The sequence below is a fragment of the Cibotium barometz genome, chromosome 14 (assembly GCF_041138505.1).
Source record: "Cibotium barometz isolate CiBa-2024 chromosome 14, ASM4113850v1, whole genome shotgun sequence".
In the NCBI taxonomy this organism is placed as follows: Eukaryota; Viridiplantae; Streptophyta; class Polypodiopsida; order Cyatheales; family Cibotiaceae; genus Cibotium; species Cibotium barometz.
Genome location: NC_141059.1, coordinates 25,904,350 through 25,929,009, shown reverse-complemented (window position 1 = coordinate 25,929,009; position 24,660 = coordinate 25,904,350). Strand labels below are relative to the sequence as shown.

At 45.3% G+C, this 24,660-nt stretch overlaps 1 protein-coding gene across 4 annotated transcripts in view; it reads right to left on the bottom strand.

Annotated features, from left to right (window-relative positions):
• The window catches only part of LOC147631855 (protein IQ-DOMAIN 6-like), an 81,605-nt gene extending 62,554 nt beyond the window's left edge, over positions 1-19,051 (bottom strand). The window contains exons 1-4 of one of the 4 annotated variants that reach the window (XM_086808413.1): positions 19,004-19,051; positions 18,112-18,222; positions 15,158-15,385; positions 14,720-14,944 (exon numbers count right to left, since the gene is read on the bottom strand). In XM_086808413.1, the coding sequence (XP_086664539.1) occupies positions 14,720-14,944; positions 15,158-15,385; positions 18,112-18,186 (528 nt within the window). In that variant the 5' untranslated portion in view covers positions 18,187-18,222; positions 19,004-19,051. Of the gene's footprint in view, positions 1-14,719; positions 14,945-15,157; positions 15,386-18,111; positions 18,223-18,441; positions 18,466-18,713 lie in introns of those variants that run through there. The other 3 variants (XM_086808411.1, XM_086808414.1, XM_086808412.1) reach the window with 3 other exon arrangements.
• Between the last annotated feature and the right edge of the window lie 5,609 nt (positions 19,052-24,660).

The window sequence follows — 24,660 nt, the reverse complement described above, 5'->3', positions numbered from 1 at the left end:
TGCATATGTCGATGTACTAGGAGCAAAATAGCATATGGCAATATACAGGAATCTGCCTATGTCGCGGCCCTCAGTCTCACCCACATATATCTGGCCTGATCATCTCTCCAAACGATGTGTAGAAGCGGTTACAGCTCCTCCCTGAAAAGAACTGCCACCCCCCCTATCCTCTACTACTGTGTACCGATCTCGTCCCTACTCTGCAAGCTATCTCCCATCTGTATCCTGTCACCTGTGGCATCATCTGACCAGGGGCCTGGTGAGTCTCCAAGTAGAAGACTATATCTCTATCTCTAAAGCTGTCCTCAAAGGCACCTACATCAAGTCTGAGGGATCCATTGCAGTTCCAGGCTGCCAGCTTTAATTTGGTCCCATAGGTCTCGCACCGTCATGTAGAGCGTCACTCCACGATGATCACCCTCCCTTCTCTATAAAATGCTATCTTTCCCTTTTCTCTTGCCGCCCTAATCTCGGGCATGACTTCCTTCATATGTGCAAGCTGTGAAAGAGTAAGATCGTCACCAAGAAAAATGCCTGTATTCTTTAAAGTGGGTCGCCCCTTCAAGAACTCCTTCGCCTCAATAGAGGGGAAGCGAAGTATGAGAGCTCTTTCCTTTGATGCCATTGCCTCCGCTTTTTTTGCCCACTCTCCAGGCTTTTGCATGTGCTGGACTGTCAATCCCCATCAACACCATAAGCTCTTTCACCTCCTCTTCAACTTTATCCCCGTCTTTAAGGCCGGTAATCCTCACATGCAAAGCACGTGTACGTCTTCGTTGTTCCTCTTCCAAAGTCATGTTAATGATTGTAGGTGTAGGGGTTGTTATCTCCTTACCTTTACCCTTCTTGGCGACCTCTATCCACTTCTCCGCTTCATCCATCTTCCTTTGAGTCTTGGTGATGACTTCCACCCATGAGGAAGTCTTTGCTTCGTGTTGCTTCTCTTCTTCCTTAATTGCCCGTACTTGTTCCTTGATAACCTAGAGGGAGAGGCTAGAGCCTAGTCTCTAGGTACTAGGTAGTAGGCCCTAGAGGGTAGGACTCGGGAGAGGGAGAAAGGGGGAGAGAGAGAGAGAGAGAGAATAAAATGAAATGAAATGAAATGATATATTAACGTCTTCAGAAGGCCAAAATGACCTATGAGACCAAAAAGGTTACAACAATTGGTGGATCTGATACAATGTCTGTGTAAGAAAAGCTAAAAACAACTAACTGAAACTGAAACAACTATGAGGAAAAGTACGGTACTAGGAGCTCCTAATGGATAACATCTTAGAGGAAAACTCCAACAACAAAGGTAAGCATCATACACATCACTATCCAAAGATGTCTCTCATCGGTCGATGGCGGATATCCTCAAATGTCCTCCATGGTGAGTACTCTGACTGGACGTCTCCCATGCCGTGCTAGTATGGTCCTGATCCTCTGTTGTAGTCTCCGCCGATCTCTGCATTTCTACTGGTTGCTCTACTCTAACATCTATGCCCAATGGGAGTAGTCCTTCAAAGATATCCTGTGAGCCATTTTGGAAATGTCTACTAAATTCAGCCAGTGGTGGTGCTGAATTCTCAGCAAATACAACATCTCTACTTTCAAAGATCCTTAGACTGCATGGACTGTAAAGACAGTATCCCTTGATACCATTGTTGTAGCGCACAAATATGCATTTAACTGCCTTATCCAACTTGTCTCTTAGCTGTGGAGGCACTTGAGCATATATGCAAGGCAACCAAAACTCCTAACGTAGTCAACCTTAGGCTTTTTGTCATACCATGCCTCAAATGGAGTAATGGTCTTTAAAGTTTTGGTAGCACACTTGTTCAAAACATGTGTTGCACACATAATAGCCTCCATCGAAAACTTGTTAAAGTTGGCCCCTTACCTTTGACCATACATCTCCATTAATGACTTGTTCTTTCTTTCTGCCACACCATTCTGCTGTGGTGTGTATGGCATTGTGCGTTGATGTTTAATGCCTTTCTCTGCCAAATATGCTTTGAATGCATCTGAAATGTATTCCCCCCCTCGATCTGAGCGGAGGGTTTGCACTCTGCAACCTGTTTCATTTTCAGCTTTTGCTACATAATGCTAAAAACACATAAACACCTCAAATTTTGTTTTTAAAGAGTACACCTAAGTAAATCTGGAGTAATCATCAATGAAGGTCACAAAATAAAGATGTTTCCCAAGTGATGGTGTCCTCATGGAATCACACACATCACTGAGTATGAGCTGTTTCCGGATAACCCTCATCAATCCATCCTTTGGGAAGGCATGTAGCCAGTCAGATTACCCAGCAATTGAAAAGTGGCGGCCATCCAATTAACAAGCGCCAACCGTCCAACTAACAAGTGCCCATCATTGCCAGCTGTCCAGCTATCATGACAAGTGGCACTCCAAGCTAGTGATTCATTGATGGAAGTACCACTGCCAACGACATAGTAACCAAGCTCCAAATGGACTTGAAGCTCTGAAGCTCCAGAAGGTCCACGAGGAAGACCATCTCAAATGTACTAGAGGCTCTCAAGCTCCAAAAGGTTCAGCAAGCAGAGGGTAGTCTTCCCCAGCTCCGGAAGGAGATAGACGAGCTCAATGCTCAACAAGAAGCCAAGAGAACAGATTGGTGTGCCATCTGTCAAGCTATCGGTCACACTCCACAGGAGTGGCAATTTTTGTGAGAAGGGTGGCCATGGAGGATTATCTGAAGGGGTTCCCCCACTTGCACCAACAACATCAATACCACACCCCATCATCCAGGCAAAGTTTCTTTTCCAGATATTGATTTGCATACAACACCTCCGCACCTTGGACATCCATGGAGATCCGAGGAAGATTCCATGACATTTTCCAAGAGGGGATTTGGTCCATTTCCTAGGATCATTGATTTCCCAGACCAAAGATGCCTTACACTTAACTTGATGGAGCTCAGCAAACACAGAGACTCCCTCCTGAGAGAGAGCAGAACCCAACCGAGGGACAACTCCTAGCTGACCATTACTCACTTCTTTGTGGCACCAGATCGCAATACCAGCCGACAACCTAGAGAAGTACCCGAGCCTGCCAATCCAGCTAGGAGGACTAGACACCACCCTGTGCCGACCCATGGCCTAATGGCCTACCTTGACCCCCTAGAGTCACCCTTGACCATGCTCACCAGCTCTAGCGCACTAGACATCCATGGGGTCCTGGTCCACGACAGCCCTTCAAACAGCAGCTCTAGATTGGGGAGATTCTCCTGTGCCATAGACACATCTTCCCAATAGCAACGGGCATGGTGAGTCTCTCTACAGTCATCAAATCCCCTATGCTGGACATCCTAGATGGATGAGGATGACACCACACCTTGCTGCACATATGATCATGTATGTTGTTCATTTTTCTTTTGTTTCCATGATCATGTAATCTCATAAAACTATTGTAACACTTTTTGGTCTCGTAGACCCTTTGGGTCTTTTGCAGACGTTTGATCACGAAGCGCCAAGCGCAACAGATTTCTCAACGGCTCACCCAACGCAAGAAACGGGAGTTCTATGCTCGGAAAGAGGATGAGTTATACCGACTTTTCTTAGGGCCGAACTGCAAAAAGGCCTAAAGGAAACTCCGAGAACATCGCCCTCCCACACCTATCACCTACCCGGACACATGGCACTCCTATGCACGCTTCCTCTATCATATCCCACATTAGCCACCCCTACCCCCACCACCTCCACCTTCTTCACAAAAGACATGGTCCTCAAGGCCATTTGTAGACTATGAAATGGACGAGCCCAGGATCATGAGGGACTCATTGCCGAGTACATCTCGCATGCCGATGATACCCTGGCGCCCCTACTAGCCTACATGTTCAATAGAGCCCTTTGTGAAGGATTTCCACCCTCTTGGTCCACCAATACCATCACCCCCATCCTCAAAGCCGGAGATCCACTTGATCCTAATAACTAAAGGACGATCATGATTGGCCACACATTGGCCAAACCCTATGGATCAGTGCTAGAGGCGGAGCTCAATTCATTTGCAGAGAGCCAGGAATGCAAAGCCTCAGGACAGGCTGGCTTTCCGAGGAGCTACTCTACCCTTGACCACATCTTCACCCTCCGTGCCATCATCAAGGAGGGTAGAGCACGACATCAGAGGATTTACTGCTGCTTTGTGGATTTCCACAAAGCTTTTGATATTGTACACCGAGCCCGCCTCCTACACCATCTACAAGAGATCGGAGTCCCATCTAACATGGTTTGGAGCATCATCGCCCTCTATGAGTCCGTCATCGGACGAGTGAGAGCCCCAGGAGGTACATCACAGGAGATTTCCAGCACTATTGGGGTGAAACAGGGCTGCCCTCTATCACCCACTCTTTTCGGCCTCTACATTGATGAGATTTCGAGCTTCATTGATGGATTAGGCGAGGTTGGTCCCACACTGGCAAGCATATTGATCCCCATACTACTTTACGCAAATGACATCGTCCTCCTCTCAGACTCAGCCGAAGGGCTTCAAAGACAGTTGGATGCCTTACATGACTTTTGCACTCAGCGGGACCTCTCTGTTAACCTTGGTAAAACCAAGGTAATGGTCTTCAATACCTCTCGCCCCTTCACATCTAGATTGAGCTTCACATATAGAGGGGATCCTGTGGAGATTGTCTCATCCTATGTCTACCTTGGCGTCACTTTCAGTTGCCCACGCTTTACCAAGGTTCCCGCAGCACATGCCAAAGTGACACGAGGATATGCAGCCTTGAGCTTACTTGACAGTGTCACCATTTAGTCCATCTCCATTTTTGGAGCCACTTCTATGGGACTGTCACTCCATAGAGCAGCCAGATTTGTGCCATGTTCACATGGGGCCAGGCCAGTGTCCCATGTGAAAGGGCCAGTTTTATGGTGTCACATGGATGGGAGCCAGATCAATGCCACCCGTGTGCGACCAGTGCTGCGTCACATGGACAAGAATCGGTTTCGTGTCACCCACGTGTGATTTGCTTCGTGCAGTATGGACAGGAGCCTGTTGGTGCCTGTCACGTGCATCCCGCACTTGGATGCCACGTAAACATTCTGTACAGAAGGTGCAGGACCTGGGATGGTGAACTGGTCCCTTGTGAGCCCAGTCCGGGACGAGTCAGCCAGGGATCCATCTCAGTCGTCCGAGGTCAGGTGTGCATTGTCCTGCACATGAGTCCAAGGTCAAGTGTGCATTGTCCTGCACATGAAGCAGTGCCAGTCCGCGCTGTGAGTCTCCCTCTGGAATGATGTCAGATGTTCTGTGTATCTGGTTTGCAACTGGATGCCAGACCTTTGTAGGCATGTAGGTTTGCATGTAGAGATGGGGCCAGCCCATAGGGCTACCCCAGTGCGAAGATTTGCACTTGCACTCTTAGTGTGGGCATGGGGGAGGTGTAGAACCACCCCCAAGGGGCCAGGAGGGCCCAAGCTATGCCCACCAGCCATGGCATGGGCTGGAAGGGCTGTCGGCCAGCTCCAAAGCTTCTGGACAGGCAGCCGACAGGGACAAAAGCCCTATCCAGCAGGTCAGGCCAGGTGTAGGGGCAGTCCCACACCCATGCGCAGATGTGCCCAGCAGCCAGGAGCTGTCCCAGAAGGTATGCGCAGCTTGACACTGTCCCTGCAGTGGCCAGCAGGCTGCCTAGTGTGAAAGCACCATATAAAATATAGTGTGAAAGCATTTTAGTGAAAAGGACCTAGTCGTGGGGCTTTTATTAGCTGGCCGACTGGATGCAAAAGGGAGTATAAATACTCCAGCCAATAATCATTGAGATCATCTCATAATTCACCAAGTGCTCCAAGCAAACAAGGGCCAGGACAGCCAAGAACATTGCTAAAGCAAAGGGGTGAAGGACTGAAGGTCAAGGGCAGGTTTTCCAGCCAAGAAAAGGTCAAGTACTTTGTATTTGTTTTCAGATTTACATCATTCTAATAAAGCAAATACACCATCCGTGGTGGGGGCCCTACAGAGGGTAATTGGGACCCAATACTGCGTCCTCTCCATCTCCCCCTTCTCTCTCTCTTTTCTGCACATCGTCTTTCAGTTTTGTGCGTTAATTCCGTCGCGAAAAGAGTGCTGATTTCTGAGTTTTGAAGTACCGATCCTTCTCCGAAGCTTCCGCATATTACAGTGGTATCAAAGCTTACTTCAAGGACAAAGATTCAGCAAAGAAAACCAGAAAATTTTTTCGCTCGTGTGGTTGGTTTTTAGACGCCGGTGGACTGCCCCTTTCGGAGTGACTCCTGTCCCTCGAAGGACGGTTGGTTTTTAGCCTCCGGAAGTCTCCCACACAGATAGTGGATGGTCAGATTGCGTTCCGGAAAGGAATTGCATTTTCCCTCTATGGCGAGTTTCGGCGACGAGAGAGAACCAGAACCATGGGACTAGAGTGCACCAGGCAGCCCAGCTAGGGTACCCGGCTTGAGTGTCACAGACATGTTCCAGCAGATGATGCGAGCAATCGCAGACCAGACAACCAAGTTGGATGAGCACAAGGCGCGGATTTTGGCTCTGGAGGAGCGTTCTCGCTCTCCAGCGTCGCGTTTTCCATCTCCTCCTCCCTCTCCTTCCGTACCCCAGATACCAGATCCTCGTCACTCACAGGGACCCTCTCGAGGGGTCACAGCCGCAGCCAAGCTCCTTGCTTGAGATGCAGATGCGTGCATTGGAGATTCGACAACGAGAAGACGACGCCATGCGAGGAGTGGAACACGAGCGTTACCTCAGAGCTTTGGACGCCAGATTGACACCGGCTGCGCCCTCGAATCATTTTCCCGAGAAAATGAATTTCAGTAAGTATAATGGTAAACTCGATCCCACTACTCTTTATTCATGGTTACATCAGTTTGAAGCTTACTTTGCCGCAGTTAGGAAAACAGATATTGACAAAGTGATCTTAGCTAGTTGGTACTTGGAAGGTGAGGCCATTCCTTGGTGGACTCAGTGGGCTCATGCCCACACCAGAGCAGGTATGGCAGCTTATGTGTGGGACGAGTTCGTCCGCGACCTTAAGCAGCGGTTTCTACTGCCCCACTACCTTGAGCGACTCGACGAAGACGAGTTCAGGGGAGCGCGTCAGAACGCGCAACCAGTCCTTCAGTTTACCAATAAAATTTCGACCTTGTGTCTACAATTAGGCTTATCTGATACGGACAAGAAAGGGCAGTTTTTGTATGGCCTGGACACGCAAATCCAATGGGAGGTGCGTATGTTTAGGCCAGCCACCTTTGAGGACGCACTCTCGCTTGCGCAGAGTGCAGAAATGAAACACAATGGTGGCAAGCCCAAGACTTCCCAGCCGGCTTCTCCCAAGGCTAACGCCTCGGGGGGCAAAAGCCAGAACCAGACGGGGTCTTCCCCAGGACAGAGCCCGGGAGCCTCTGGCTCCAAGAACTCGAACAATGCGTCTAAGCTTACTCCAGACCAAAAAGCGGAGGCAGGCAAGACAGGTGGCAAGTTGAGTGCTGAGAAGCTTTCTCAGTACAAGAAGGAGGGTAGATGTTTCTTTTGTCACACAAAAGGACATACTTCTCGGGATTGTCCAAAGAAGCCTCCAAAGGCCGCCGCCGCCTCCACAGCTTCCGTGGTGAGCACAGCTCCCACACAGACCCCAGCGGCCACCCCTAGTTCTTCAACCCCCAGTGCTTCAGTTGGAGCAATTATTAGCCGGGAGCTCGAAGATAAGCAGAAGGGCGCCCATGACCAGGAGTATGAGCGCAACGAATTGCTCAAGTCTTTTGGCTACATAGGTGGCCGAGAGTCGTTGTCTTGTTTGACAGCGACAGTACGGAGGATGTGATCACGGAAGAGGCCGCTAGGCGTGCCCGTTTCGAGCTAACTCCGGTGGACAAACAAGTTGAGGGTTTTAGCACAGGTATGACAACGAGCATCAAGTATGAAGCTCTAGGTGCTAAGTTAGTGATTCAGGGCATAGAGTTTGTGCGTGACTTTATGGTTGCCCCTCTTGTAGGAGCAGACATAATTTTGGGTATCCAGTGGTTTCACAAGTTTCTTCCTGATGTCAAGTGGGACAAGCACACGTTCCAGGTCGATCGGAATGTGTCAAACACCCCGGTGACCATTAAGTGTGAGCCAGGTATTCCAAACTTTCTGCTCATAAGCCACTTGCAGGCTAAGCGAGCAATCAGGAAAGGCGCACAGTGTGCGATGATTTACATCCAAACAGCCCAGACGGTGGCCAGTGCTTCCGAGAAGTACTCGGTTCTCCATGAAAAGTTCCAGAAGATTTTTCTTCGGGACAGTCTCCCTCCCCAGCTTCCCCCGTCCAGACCGGAGGATCACAAGATTGACCTCCTCCCAGGCTCGGAACCCCCGAGCAAGTTTCCATATCGCCTTTCTAAGGCAATGGAATCGGAGTTGGACCGCCAACTCCAAGAATTGTTGCAAGCTGGCTTCATTCGCCCCAGCGTGTCGCCATTTGCAGCACCGATCCTATTTGTCAAGAAGAAAGATGGGTCTTCTCGGTTGTGTGTCGATTATCGTGCACTCAACAAGCTGACTATCAAGAGCAGATTCCCGATGCCTCGAATTGACTATATCCTCGAGAGGCTGAATGAAGCTAAGGTGTTCTCCAAACTGGATTTAAAGAGTGGGTACCACCAGGTTCGGATTGTTGAGGGGGACATCCCCAAGACAGCTTTCCGTACAGAACGGGCCCACTATGAATTTGTGGTTATGCCATTTGGATTGACGAACGCCCCAGCTACATTTAACCGCATGATGATGCGTATTTTCCGAGAGTTGATTGGAGTGTGTGTGTTCATATTTCTGGACGACATACTCATATTTTCAGCTACAGTTGAGCAGCATGACATTGATGTGGAGAAAGTCCTTAAGTTGCTGGAAAGCAACGAGCTCTATGTCAATGAAAAGAAGTCAGAATTTTATCTGTTCCAGGTACATTATTTGGGATATATAATTAGTGCCGACGGCATTCGACTTGATCCGGCTAAAGTGGCCGAGATTGTTAACTGGGAAGTACCTCAGACTGCTTATGACATTGGATCATTTGTGGGTATATGCCAGGCATATTCCACCCACATTGACAAGTTTTCTGATCTCTCGGCAAACCTCACCGATCTGCTAAAGGGAGTGAAAACAAGGAGGCAAAAGATTCGAATGACTCCACGAGCGTTGGAGGCATTCCAGAACCTCAAGGTGGCTTTGTCAGAAGCGCCTTGTTTAGCCCTTGCCTCGTGGGACGAACCATTTCAGGTGATCACCGATGCGAGTAACATCGCAATTGGAGGTGTATTGCAACAGAATGGTCATCCAGTAGCTTACATGTCTCATAAGTTACTGCCCGCCGAGAAGAACTACTCAGTCTATGATCGTGAACTCCTAGCAGTTATTCAGGCCTTGAAACATTGGAAACATTTCCTGTATGGCCGTGACTTCGAGGTTCGCACTGACCATCAGACATTGCGCTGGATTCAGACGATGCCAAGTGCACAGTGGAGTGATCGACAACACCGCTGGAGTCAGATATTCCAACAGTTCGGTGGTATGATTGAGTACCTTCCAGGAAAGGCCAATCCAGTGGCCGATGCTTTGAGCAGGAAGGGACAAGTATCTGCGATTCAGACCATTAGACTTGACCTTGTTGGTACAGGACTAGAAGACATGAAGCACACGTACTCGGATTCCGAGGAATTCGGTACACAGTGGGAACAGGCATTGGATGCCACATGACCATGCCATTTTCTGATACGCGATGGTTGGCTTTTCTACAAAGGCCGACTATGTGTCATGAAATCATTCCGGGCAGCTCTTCTCCATGATGCCCATGACGCCATTACAGGTGGTCATAGGGGCATGAATTCGACTCTGGAGAAATTAGAACGGCAATACTATTGGCCAAAGATGAGGCGTGATGTGTTTACATATGTACAACGCTGTGACATTTGTCAAAAGGTGAAAGCTCCTCGTGGAAAGAAGATAGGGTTGCTACAGCCTTTGCCAATTCCTGAGGGTCCTTTCCAGGACATTTCGATGGACTTTGTCACAAATCTGCCTCCCAGTCCGAGTAAGCGTAATACACAGTGTTTAACTATTGTTGATAGGTTCAGCAAATTTGTTATGCTTATTCCTTGCAGGGCCAATGTGACCGCCGAGGATGTTGCCCAGCTATTCATTCGGCATTGGTACCCGATTGGTGGGATTCCTAGGACCATAGTGTCAGACCGAGATGCCAAGTTTACCAGTCATTTTTGGAGGGCATTGTTTGATAATTTTGGTACTAAGTTGAATTTTTCCAGTGCATTCGACCCACAAACAGATGGCCAGACAGAGATATACAACCAGTTGGCCTTTGATGTGCTGAAGTGTTATGTCTACGATCAGCAAGGTAAGTGGGAATCGTTTTTGCCTTTAGTTCAAGCTGTTTTGAATGACTCTTTTTCTTCAGCTATTGGCAGGACTCCATATGAGGCAGCGTTTGGAAGGCCTTTCCAGTCGTCGTTAACCAGGACTTCGTCTTCAGTACCGGAGGCGAACAGAGTGACGGAGTCTTACCAGGAGATCCTAGAGTCCGTTAAAGACAGATTGGCTAAAGCGCAAAAGGCCTACACTCGACAGGCCAATAAAGACCGAAGGGATATGAAGTTTTCGGAAGGGGATTGAGTGTATCTTCGGATTATGAAGCAAAGATTAAAGCAGGTGGGCAAACGATGCCCAAAGTTGTCTTTCAGGAGCTTCGGACCATTTCCCATCCGGAAAAAGATTAATGAGGTGTCTATGCAGTTAAAGCTACCTCCGAGTTGGACTATGCACGATGTATTTCATGTCAGTTGGTTAAAGCCATATGCAGGTCCACCCCCTTCAGAGGTCAAAGACGAAGCGGAACCAGACATCATTGATCAAGCAGAAGTAATGGTTCCAGAACAGATCCTTCTGCACCGTTTCAAGCATGGCTCAGGCCGAAGACTACGACAGTTCCTCACGAAGTTTCAGGACCGAGGAACTCATGAAGAGGTATGGCTCGACGAAGAATTTTTCGAAGACTATCCGGCATTATTGACGGATTATTTGGAGGCTATGCAGCTTCCGTCAAGTTAAGCAGAAGGGGATGTCACGTGCATCCCGCACTTGGATGCCACGTAGACATTCTGTACAGAAGGTGCAGGACCTGGGATGGTGAACTGGTCCCATGTGAGCCCAGTCCGGGACGAGTCAGCCAGGGATCCATCTCAGTCGTCCGAGGTCAGGTGTGCATTGTCCTGCACATGAGTCCAAGGTCAAGTGTGCACTGTCCTGCACATGAAGCAGTGCCAGTCCGCGCTGTGAGTCTCCCTCTAGAATGATGTCAGATGTTCTGTGTATCTGGTTTGCAACTGGATGCCAGACCTCTATAGGCATGTAGGTTTGCATGTAGAGATGGGGCCAGCCCATAGGGCTACCCCAGTGCGAAGATTTGCACTTGCACTCTTAGTGTGGGCATGGGGGAGGTGTAGAACCACCCCCAAGGGGCCAGGAGGGCCCAAGCTATGCCCACCAGCCATGGCATGGGCTGGAAGGGCTGTCGGCCAGCTCCAGAGCTTCTGGACAGGCAGCCGACAGGGACAAAAGCCCTATCCAGCAGGTCAGGCCAGGTGTAGGGGCAGTCCCACACCCATGCGCAGATGTGCCCAACAGCCAGGAGCTGTCCCAGAAGGTATGCGCAGCTTGACACTGTCCCTGCAGTGGCCAGCAGGCTGCCTAGTGTGAAAGCACCATATAAAATATAGTGTGAAAGCATTTTAGTGAAAAGGACCTAGTCGTGGGGCTTTTATTACCTGGCCGATTGGATGCAAAAGGGAGTATAAATACTCCAGCCAATAATCATTGAGATCATCTCATAATTCACCAAGTGCTCCAAGCAAACAAGGGCCAGGACAGCCAAGAACATTGCTAAAGCAAAGGGGTGAAGGACTGAAGGTCAAGGGTAGGTTTTCCAGCCAAGAAAAGGTCAAGTACTTTGTATTTGTTTTCAGATTTACATCATTCTAATAAAGCAAATACACCATCCGTGGTGGGGGCCCTACAGAGGGTAATTGGGACCCAATACTGTGTCCTCTCCATCTCCCCCTTCTCTCTCTTTCTTTCTTTCTTTCTTTCTCTCTTTTCTGCACATCGTCTTTCAGTTTTGTGCGTTAATTCTGTCGCGAAAAGAGTGCTGATTTCTGAGTTTTGAAGTACCGATCCTTCTCCAAAGCTTCCGCATATTACAGTGCCACCCGTGTATAGCCAGGATGGTGTCTTACCTATGAGACTGTCACTCCATAGGAATATTTGTCGCGCCAGTCTTGTGCGCGACAGGAACCTCTTGTACAAGTTTCATGAAAGGGAGATTTCATCTACTATTTGTGCACATGCATTTATGCCCGCATGCATAAATTTATTTTTGCATGACTTGTTTGCGTGTGTCTGCCTGTTATGCCGTGCTAGTACACTAGACGGGGACGCCCCCAGTGTACCGTGAAATGCTGTTTGCTAACTTGGTGATGTGGTGTATGAACAGGTGGTAAGTATATTCATTTTCCTTTTTTTAAAAGGTGAAATCCATAAACTAGAGTAAACCTTAATTTGTTATAAGCTAATGTGTTCACACACATTTAAAGTTGGGCTGGACATTTACTTCCTAGTGTGGGTGCCCATAAGTATAAATTTTGTATTAAGGTATTATAACCTTGGATAAGCCTTTTTGCATGGAACATTTATTAAAAACTCCCCACATGGTGGGTTGGTGGTTCCTCTTTCTCCATTGCCTCCTCACGGCTGCCCACGCCTAAAGATGGCTGGCCGTACCCGCCTACTCTCCATCGCCTGTACCTGCTGCATACGCCTGTACCTGCTGTGATGTACCTGCTGTCCATCGCCTGTACCTGCTGTCCACGACTGTACCAGTTCTGATTGTACCTGCTGTCCACGGCTATACCAGCCCGTGTACTTGCTGTCCCCACCTGCTGGCTGCCCCTGGAGTACCTACAGCACCTGCTGGCTGCCCCTGGAGTACCTACAGTACTTGCTGGCTGCCTTGGTGTACCTATTGTACCTGCTGCAAGTACAGGTACCTGCATAGTACCTGGTTGGTTGTACTTGCACACTTGTGAAGAACCTAAAGTGCTTGATTGTATCTGCTACAAAAAGTACCGGTTGTATCTGGATTGTACTCACCGTACCAAGTGCTCTCTTATTCTTTTTCTCATTTGAATAAATCTGAAATTTGCTAATTTAAATTCAAAAAAATGCTTTAAGCTGTGTAGTGCAGGAGGATGGCATGTATATGCTGGCCATGTTCAGGAAAATTCTTCCCAGTGTGGCTAGTATATTTCCCTGTGTGGTGTTGTTAACCGCGCTCTCAGAGCTTCTAAGAGCCAGTGAAGGTTAAACTCACTAGGGAATTTGGGAGCAAAGCTCATTGGGGAGAACCAGGCCACGTTCCCTCCGCGGTGTACTCCTTGGCCTGCGCCAGCACGGGCGTGCCTGTTGGTGCACGGTCCGAGAAGACCAGTGAAAGGCAGGTGTCCACCCAGTGAAGGTGGGAATGAGCCTGTGATCTGGGTCTACTCTGCCCAACACCTCTTTATCAGACTTGAACCCGTTCTTTTTGGTTGTTTTCACTCCCTTGTGGAGAAATCTGGCCTATTGGGCCCGTGACACTTGTACAAATATAAATACTCCAAGAAATACAAAAAGTATTAAAGAGGGGGGGGGGCGGCCCTTTCCGGCCCCAATGCTGGTGTCATTTGTATTTTCAGTATTTCCAGTATTTGTGTTACTGATATTGTTTCCATTGTTTAATAATGGTTAAATTAAGTGTTCTAAATATGTATATATTGTCTTCCGATCTGTAGGCCTCTTGTTGGGAGTGGTCACAAACAGCAGTGCTTCTAGGCACATTTCCAGGAGCCCAGGACGAAGGGATAGCTTTTTGACACCCTCGTCACACCAGCCTTGATGTATGGAGCAGCCTTCTGGGGGCCAGATTTATCCGATGAGGATTGGCAGCGAATTGAGAGGCCCCAAGTCATGATGTTCTCTCGTATGATCCGCAGCAAACCAGCAGTCCCACACCAGATTATCCAGGCAGAGTTTGCTGCAGCCCCGATGGTAATGGATGAACTCTTCCAGACAGTCACATACCTTCATCGCATTTGATTTTTATTTTTAGCACCCATGATGATGTATTTCATGGACATGATGTAGCCTTTTGGTCTCATAGGTCATTTTGGCCTTTTGTAGACATTAATACAACTTTCTTTCTCTCTCTCTCTCATTTTGTCCTTTTTTTTTCTAAACATTTGACAGTTGTACATTGATTTGTCTCATAGGTCGAGTTCGGCCTCTAGTGGACGTTAATACAGCTTTCTTTCTTTCTTTCTTTCTCTCTCTCTCATTGGAGGAGGGAAACTTCACCGCCACCCTATGTGCGGTTCTGGTGGATCATTTTATGAGTCTTGCACTACCGCCCGCACTATATACACATTAGCACCTTCACAAGACTATTTATACTCACCCATCATTGACACGTGTTTCAGCATAAGTAGTTAGTTTCTTTTTCAGTTTTTCTTCCATGACTTCACATTTCTCATGGAGATAACGTACTACATTTTCAGTCTCATAGACCCTTTGGGTTTTTTGAAGACGTTAACAAATCTTTCTCTAGGTGATATAAACTGTTTAGATGTTTGACAAGTGTATAATATCAGACTATTACCTCAATTTCTGTTGGTGGTTGAGCCTCAACTGTGTTGCATGAGATTTTCTGAGGTACTCCTTGGCCTTCTTTATTTTTTACACGATGTGCACGAATTCTCGCCTGAATTCGTACAAAGGCTTGGATAGAGCGCAGACTTCCATTAGATTGTTTACGGACACTATGTCCATTGATAGCTGCTTGTAGCCGCATGAGGCCTTTCAAAGCTCGAAGTGCCCTCCTTGCCTATTCAACCCCATCCCCCCCCCCCAAAAAAAAAAAAAAAAAAAAAAAAACACGTCCACACATGCTTTAGCTCAGCTGTAATCTTCCTTTTTCACATAAGTGGGAATCGAACTCAAACTACTGAGACGACAACAAATTGCAAAGATCTTAAGAGTCAGCAAGTCTACATGAAAACAACAATATATATGATGCTAAATCTGCCGTCAAACTAACCAAAAACCCACGGAAGGCCGTTTGAATGTAAATGGCCGCCCACTCCTCCCGATCTGCCTGGCTTACGACAATCCGAGGAGCTCTCAAACTGCTGCTGGACACACCAACCCCATTTTCTACAGAAGTTGCATCGTTATCATCGCCACCAAGAGTTGATCCTTTGTCGATAACATGGCCTGACTTCCATGGATTCCAAATATTGTGTTTCTTATTGACTGCCGCCGCTTCCTGTTTGAACACCACCCCGCCGCCCCGTCCCACCCCCCCCCCCCCAAAAAAAAAAAAGTACAGTTACTTTAAGCTACTGCAGGATAATTCCTGCCATGGCAAGGCTACCAAAATACACCCTCTTAACTTGGAAAATGCTGAAGCTTTTAAGTTTCATCCTTTACATGACCACAGGTCGTTTAACAAATGCACTGCCTACAATGGTTTCTGGTGCACATTGTGATATGTGAATGAATGAATGCGTAGCGAGCAAAAACAGACTTTCTGGAACAAGGCTTCAGCTTCTCCCAACAGGTCATCTGATCACGTCAACATTTGAAGTGCCCCATGAGCTTGTTTACAGAATCTGTATCTTTTCTAATATAGAGGTAGATTACCAAGGAGTTTGGGCAGACCACCTATGATCCATATGATGGCACTGAAGTGCAGGGAACGGGACTTGAACCTGGGATAGCCATATGAATGAACTGCTACACCAGCACTCCAAAGAGACTAAAGGAAAAACATTGTAATGAAAAAAGAGGCCAAAGAGGTCTAACCTACATCACGGGATGTAGATGAATCTCTAAAATCCAACCAGCAAACCAGCAAAGAATTCTTTTTTGGAATGCCATCATGAACTCTCACCTCAGGAAAATCATTGGATCGTTGGAGGTGACTTCAACATGGTTGAGCAACCCGCAGATAAGAGGGGGGGACATAAAGGCATCATTCACCCAGTTGAAAGGGCATCCTGGGTATCTTTACCTTTCATGGCAGGGACTGTTGTTTAGAGGATGACTTCCATAGGAAGCCAGATTCGCTCCGATTTTCTTGGAGTAATCACAGGAGTGGTGCAGGTTGCATTTATGCCCGCTTGGACCACTATTATGTTCATGATTGGGCACTTGATAGAGGTCTCCGGTGGCACTATCTTCATTGCCCCAGGAACCTCAAGGTCACCAGACCATTGTCCTGTAGTTTTGTGCATCAAAGATCAAGGGAGCCAGAACTCTCCTCCCTGAGTACGCATACTAGAGTCTGTTTACTCAAATGCAGAGTTTTCACGGCAGGTGATGGATGTTTGGAGAGCTTGTGATGCTCCTAACTCTAGGCAATGAGTTGCTCTTGCCAGAGTGTGAATTATCTTTATCACAGTGTGGCCCTAGCCAGGAGGCAGAGATCTTGGTTACAGAGAGAGCCATCAAGCGTTAGATTCTGTGCTTTGCAAACGGAGCTTGAGAAACACCCTGATGCCTAGTGGATCTCAGAGGCATTATGCGCCGTTAGGACTGAGTTGCAGGACTCTTTTGAGCAGCGTGCAGAGTTATTATCATGCACAGGACTCATTCTAGATTCAAATGGGAGGTAGATGTAATAGGCATATCTTTGATGCCCATGGCCTCTCCCATAATAGGGAATGCGTTAGATAGTTGTAGAACACGCAAGGAGTGCTCCACTCAGAGATTAACATGGTCATGAGGATTGCCTCTGATTTTTACTGCCGCTTGTTATCTACAAATCTTGAGCCCCATAAGGATTTCTTCATGTGCCATATTCTTAGATGTATTCCTGAGAGCATTGGTGACTAGAGGCACAGCACATGTTTTATTTTCTTTGAGGTAGATTACCGCACCCCGTCCTCTCCATTGGTTTCTTCCATCATCCGGGCTTGGAGCAATATGCAAATATATTTACATTATAGACCCCCAAGCTCAATAGATGAGGTTGACAGGCAGCCCACTATGCGGAACAACCTTATCAAAGATGATCTTGGCAAACCCCTGGGTGCAGCCCTTTCTTCAGCTAAACTGTGCGTAACACCAAGTTGCTTATGCTTGGGCAGACCCACTCTTCCGCTTCACTGGGAGGCATATGACATTACACCCCCCATACATATGAGATTCTCGCACTCGTAAAGCAAGAGCCAGATATCCTACTTCTTCTGGTTGTTTCTACACGATGGATTGCCCACCAACCAATGGAGATCTATTTTTGGCATGGACTCCTCTTGTCCTAGACACTGAGCTCCATTCGAGATAATGGATCATTGCTTATGGGAGTGCAGAGGAGCACAAAGAATCTGGGTATCTCTAGCCCAAATCTTGGGCAGATTGAGGGGTAATCCTATCTATATTACTTGCGGTGCTATTGCATGGTTGACTCAGTCTGGCCCACAGCTTCTTTTTCAAGGCACAAGAGAAGATCCTGTTATACTTGTCCATAGGGGCGTAGCTCAAAGATGTTGGCTTCAAGGTATCCCCCAATTACGATACACACCACCTAAACTGAGTATTGACACCACCTGGGAGATTATTACTAGTATCACGGCATTGCATATCTGGCAGACCAGATGCTCAGAGGCCTTTGAGAATATTCATCTTTATGACATTCAGTGTGTTTGCAGTGACATCGTTCACAAAGTTTTGGCCACCTGAGCCCGTTGGGCCCGCATATAGGGATCTTCCAAGGTTGGGTAAACAAAATGCAGCAGATTTATGAGAGAGTGGAACCATGGTATTTTCTTCTCCTCCACTCCTACGGGGCTTTTATGGCAGCATAGTGACCCCGATTGGTTGAGATCTCCTAGTCCAGAAGCACTTATTGTCTCGTACTCATTGCTTGGCATCAAGGCCATAATGTGATAATTTTAACCATAAATAAGCCGAGAAACCTACATACAGCAAATTTGTTTCTTCCCATTGATGAAAATTCAAGAAGCAAGGGGGAAACCATGAAAAGCATACACTGCCAGCATTCTTCGCCTGAGGTGACCTTTTCCTGCTCACAATAGTCTTGAGCCACTTCTTTGAGGTGCCCATCAAGCTTGATTATTGCATTTAGTAAGAATAAAATACCTGCAGAAAAGACGCCCCCCACCCCCAAAACACACACACACACACACACCCCCATTTCAATGTTAAATGTAAATTTTAAAAAAATAAATTAATAAAAAAGACTCCTCTGTATGACTCAAATTAAATGGCTTCCAATCAGTCCAATGCAATAATAAATCTATTTATCTTCGTGCTAAGGAAGGGGCAAGGCACTGATTTCGATTAATAAAAATCACTTACTAAAGTCGAAAATTTGGCATGAAAGCATGAAGAAATCCATGCTTCCATCACTTTTTCGCACCCATTTAAAGTAACAATGCATGATAAGATCTAGTCTTAATTCAGTATCAGTGTGTTTAGAGAGTTCTAATCCACCGCTTTAAATTAAGATGGGTCACGGATTCAAATACCCACCTCATGGGAACCCAAAAAGAAAAAGAAAAAAGGCAAGCAAAGGAATTATACGCGGGGCTTTCTGATGATGGGTTTTTTATTAATGCTGATTTTCTTACCTTCTCGTTGCCAAACTAAGGATAATGAGAAACTGTGAGAGGAGAAGCAAGCTGAGGCCAGCCACTAGAGACCTAACAGCCTTAACTGCCCCGCTTAAGCCTAATGGCCCTCTTCCTCCCTTTATTTAAGTCCCATAACTTTGGGGACTCTTATCTAACCCATGATTACCCGAGACTTAAGGATCTTTACATACTAGGATTGCCCCTTAAACTTGAGGACTCTCTCTAACCCACAATTGCCCAAGAGATTTAAGGTTCTTTACACACTATCAATGGAGCAGCCAAATCACCTCACCATCTTGTCAACGTTGGTGGTGCTGGTTGTTTGATGATAAGTATGCAACGGCTCTAAAGGTCTTTGCACACTTGGATACAACTGATTGCTCAGTGATGGCTCATGGGTTCTGTAGATCGTGTTTTCATGTTTCACGGCAATTCTATAAGGGCATTAATAACCTGCTCAATGATATATGTTCAATATGATTGAGAATACCTTGGTGCTTTATTTGGCAAAAAGTTTAGGTCTCGAGTACTCTAAACCTCTAATAGTAAGTCTAGGTGGTGGTCTAGAGTATTGTAAACCTATAATTCAAGTTTAGGTGCTCTCGAGTACTCTAACCCTCTAATGATTCAAGTTTAGGTGGTCTCGAGTACTCTAAACCTCTAATAATTCAAGTTTAGGTGGTCTCGAATACTCTAAACCTCTAATAGTTCAAGTTTAGGTGGTCTCACTTTAAACCTCTAATAATTCAAGGCTTTAATAACTTGTAAAATCAAAAATTGGGACTAAAGTAGCTTGCAACTATCAAACATGAGAGAGAGAGAGAGAGAGAGAGAGAGAGAGAGAGGCACAAAAAGGTTGCTAGAGTGAGAGCAACATAAAAATAATTCAAGGACTCTATTGGAGAAAACAAAAGAACATATTGTACTACATGGACGTTACCTTTGATATTGAAGTTTGAATTGTGCAAAGAAAAGCATATGTAACCAAAGGAACAATGATTGGTTTCGAAATGTGCACTAGATACAAAACACATCATCAAATTTATGAAGGAAAAAGATCTTAGTAATTTCCATTTTGAGGGTCCACACAAGATAAGAATGCCACGTGTAATATTGAATGGTGTATGAGTGTTGACCAAAAGAGTGGGTGGATTGTAAAGCGTTAAAATAGGGGGCCGGGGGGGGACGACATGGGTGGAAACGTGCTTGAATGTGTTTGAAGGAGAGTGGTTCACCAACTAATTGGGCCATAAAGAAAAAGACTTGCATAGTAATTGAGGTAGGGCATGGGAATGTGTTTGAAGGAGAGTGGTTCACCAACTAATTGGGCCCTCAAAGAAAAAGACTTGCATAGTAATTGAGGTAGGGCATGGGAATCACCATCATTAAAACAAGCCACTTAGAAGAAGGGCCACCCATTTAGAAGAATCATTAAACAAAAACTTAGCACTATACCAAAGACAACAATTTTAGAGCATTACAGACTAACTTAACTATACATCCTCTTTCCCTCCCCTCGAATAAAAATTACCGCATGTGAACACAACAACATTTGCATATCATGTGTTATTTTACCCTCATATTTATTTTCTAGAGTACTTGGTTGATAACTTCAACATTGGAAAAACATTGTTTTTTTAGCTTATTCTTTGAAAAGGACATCATGATGTCATACTTTAAGGTCATGCATTCCCAACCTTAATTAGCTTCGTGCATTCCCAACATTAATTAGCTTCTAATTTAAAAAAAGAAATCCACATGACATCATTCTTTTAGTTATGCATTCCTTTAAAACAAAGCATCTAACTCCTTCACTTAACTATTAGACTACCCATAAAATGGAGGTGAAACATGTTTGTTCCTTCAAACACATTCCCATGCCCTACCTCAATTACTATGCAAGTCTTTTTCTTTATGGCCCAATTAAGAGCTCTTGATTAATATTGAGCTACAAATTTTTTTAAGTAGACTTTATGGAAAAAAAAAAGGCATGATTCATGAGTTGACTCATATGAAATAACATCAACTATACGAGGAAAAAATTTTGGGTAGACTTTATGGGTATGTTTCATGAGTTAGCTCCAAGGAAATAGCATCAATTATAGAAGCAGTGTAAGGACACCCACCTTTTCATTACTATTGTGTTTTCCTATGGCTGGAGTGTGCATCTATGTTCACTGTCGAGAATGTGCGATGAAATCTTGCCTAAATATCCCTCCCACTAATATGCTCAATGTTTATGCATAAGACGTGTGTATTAAGTAGAGATAATCATCTTCACAAAACACAATCAAGATAAAATGTGTATATCAATGCTAATATATTTATGTCACCATGTATAAAATTATTTTCATCACACACTTTAACAATGAAAAATCTTGTTTAAATGTGTTTTTATTAGCATATGAGAGTGTTGTAATTTATAAACAATGGTATTGAACGAAATATATCTTATCTCAAGATTTCTTAGTCAGCCTAAAGGTTTCAAGATACAAAAAATCGATATAATTGTACATTTTTTATCAAGGGCCTTTGTATGTGTGAAATCTCAATTGAAATGTGTTGTGTGTCTTCTCATTTTTTTTAGAGGGAGAGGAGATTTCTCACAAACTTCCAAATTCAGTTTATATTATCCCTCATAGAATAGAAAGCTTTTATCTCTTATGATATATATACCATATTGACTATATTTATCTTTAGCAAGTAATGAGAGAGAGATATAGAGGGGTCACTATCTTCGTGGGTGGCTGTTGTGTGCGTCGTTCTCGTTGTCGGCCGTCTTGCATGGTTGCTCACCCACCACGGGACTAAATGACACATTATGAATCAGGAGGGATCTAAGGCTGAAAAGAGGCATCATGATCTTGCCTAATCTAGACCGTCGAATTCCCATCGGGCAAGTGAACTTGGGGTGAACTCAGGGTATACCATGGAGATTTTTGGGACTTATAAAATTTTAGAGGGGTTGAGCTCAATGCAAAAGAGAATTTGAACTTGGAACCATCCACTCAAGCTTTCAACATCTAACCACTATGCTATACTTTCCAACAGGTTGTGGAGAGTATTTTAAAATTTAAATCTTGATATTTTGGTCCCTAGTTCACTTTCTTACCGGAAAATGTTTCCCTAGTTCATTTTCTTGCCGGAAAAGTTATCCCTAGTTCACCCTAGTTCACCTCGCGAGTTAACCCCTAGTTCACTCCTAGTTTACCCTTGAGTTTACTCACAGTTCACTTGTAGTTCACTTGGGAATCCAATGGTGTTGATCAAATCCCGATCGCGATGCCTATTTCCAACCATAGATCCCTCTTGATCCATGATGTGTCACTTAGTCATGAAGCTTGCTCACCGTTGTTGCAGCCTATTGTGGCTAGGCGTTGCTCCTGCCACCTTGGTCGTGCTACTATCTGCTATGTGGTAGCCCTACTTGGTGTGGCTGGCGCCGATTCAAGGTGTTTCACACTGTCTTCTCTTATACGGCCTTTTAGTTTTACACGACGATCCTTCCCAAAAGGCACTGTTTTACCTCTCTTCAAGAATGCCCCTTTTTTGGTTGCTCAAGGTATTTCTTTCTTTATTATTACTAAGCAAGGTGCTTCTTGTTTATGTTAGTTTCTTTCGCTTCGCTGCAACCATCTCTTATGCTTTTGTGCTAGGTGATACACGTCTCTTTTCTTTGAGTATTGTGTAGGCTCAGTATGTGCACGTCTTCTCCCTATCATCGTGAAGAAACTTTTACATGATGCTTCATAAAGTAAAGGGAGTGGAAGGTCTGAAATGTGCACCCCTTCATGTGTTTTTCCACTACAAGGTCAATTATACGATGATATATCCCCTCCTCTCGGCTAGCTTTCTCGACAATGTCCCCCCCCCAATACTAGACATCATTTCGTGATGGGTTCACCTCTCTAAGAAACCTCATTGTGATCACTTTTCCTTCCTTCTCTAGTAGATAATTCTCTCTCTCTCTCTCTCTCTCTCTCTCTCTCTCTCTCTCTCTCTCTCTCATAGAGAATCTTTTTCTGTAAGGTTCCCCCCTTCCACAAATAGGGGAAACACTTAAGATAGTCCACTAAGTCTTAACTTGGAGAAAATTTCCTATTTATCGACACCTTGACCATGTAGAGATTCAAGGATACGATTCATAGGTAAGACCTAGTCCTATCCCGTAGGGGGAGCGTGGTCTTCTAAAAATCAAATCACCCATAGGGTAATTGATTATAAATTGGGCAACTACAAGACTTGGTTTCTAGAGGCAACGCTTTTTTCCTCATCCATGCAAGGCACAGCCGTTGGCCTAGTCTTCTAGAATAGAATTGCCCGAGAACCTATTTATCTAACGTAGGGCTTTCACTTAATCTGTTGGAAAGCTACCCGACTAATCGGGTCCACCCGTCCGTAGGATGGTGCCGTCGGGGTATTCCATCCTCCCACTTTCCACCCTACTCACACGTCAATTTGTTTTCTAATTAATCCTACCACACTGTTTGACATAAATAAACATGTTCCTTAATTAAGGCCCTTTTCACAAGGTTTGTTAAAACAGCCTTTTTCTACAATACAATCATACCAAAGACAAGATTTATAAAAACAAAGTTTAATCATGAATCAATTTCATACAAGCCAAAGTGGCTCTCTTATTCTTTTCCTTTATACCGCCGATGATCTAGAATTCGGCCTTCCAGCCTCCACATGCTGGGCAAAACCCTACGGGACCATACACCTCATCGTCGACCGCTGGTGGCGAGGACTCAAGCCGGCCTGTCGCCCTCTCAGGCTCCATCGCTCGATCCTCCCGCCCCTCAGAGGGATGTCTGCGCACTAGGGTGGGCTAATTCACCGCACTAGCCTGGGCCCTCAGAACTAGGCAGCATCATCACAATCACTTGCCTCAATCGGCAAACCTCATTCTCCCGATGGTATGAGGGATACCATGGGCCAACTCCGGGCCTTACTAACGTCTCCGCTGTCCGGCTACACAAGCACAAGAACGGGGTAGCGTCAGTACCTGTACCTTAATTTAACCAAGATAACAATCCAATTACTCAATAAACCATATGACTAGGATCCATGTCACCTTCTTTAAGAAAACAATCTTTTTCACAAAGATTTTAGCATTTCAACTTGAGATTGCGATAAGGCATATGCTATTGCTTAAAAGAATACAAACTTTAAATGGTAAATCAATCAAATAGATCACTGTAACAATCAATAGAGAAGCCGGGGCCATACCTCAACCCCTAAGAATGATATGTAAATAAAAAACAAAATATGTATATACCTTATAGAAATTTGTCGTTTATCTCGTTGTCCTTGCTTGTCAACAAGAGCTTTAGAACTTGACATATGAGAATAGAGTCTTCTAATACCTTGTCCTTTGATTGAAATCATCCAATAATCTCCAAGCTTTATCTCCTCTTACTCATACTGTGATTCTTCTCTCTTTCTAAGATCTATGGCAAAATAGCCTTCTCCTACAGGGCTACGGCATACTATTCTTTCTCTAAAAGAAAAGCTATGGAGTTTTGGTCTCTTCCTCCGAAAGACTATAGCAATCTAAGCTTCTTTTCTGAGATATTAGATAAGAATTAAGGGATATATGCATCTCAAACTCTAGGATTACCTTGAGGCTACTTGCTGTCTTCTCACAATTTTCTCTATGTAAAGACCCTGACAAAAATAGCAAACTGTTTCGGCCATAACTCTCTAATAAAAACTCAGAATATGGTCATGTAGCCAGTCAAAAGAACGGGAAGACATCTAGTCTACAAGCCAACGCGGGCAGAATAGGCAAAAACGTCTGTATATAGCCGCAAACGCATCATCTTTAGAAACGTGTTGTTTTTCCACATTTTTAGTATGCATGGACTCTAAATGTGTAAAAGTACTCTAAATATGACCTCTTATCACCTAAAATCGAAATTCTATTTTTGGGGATACTTAT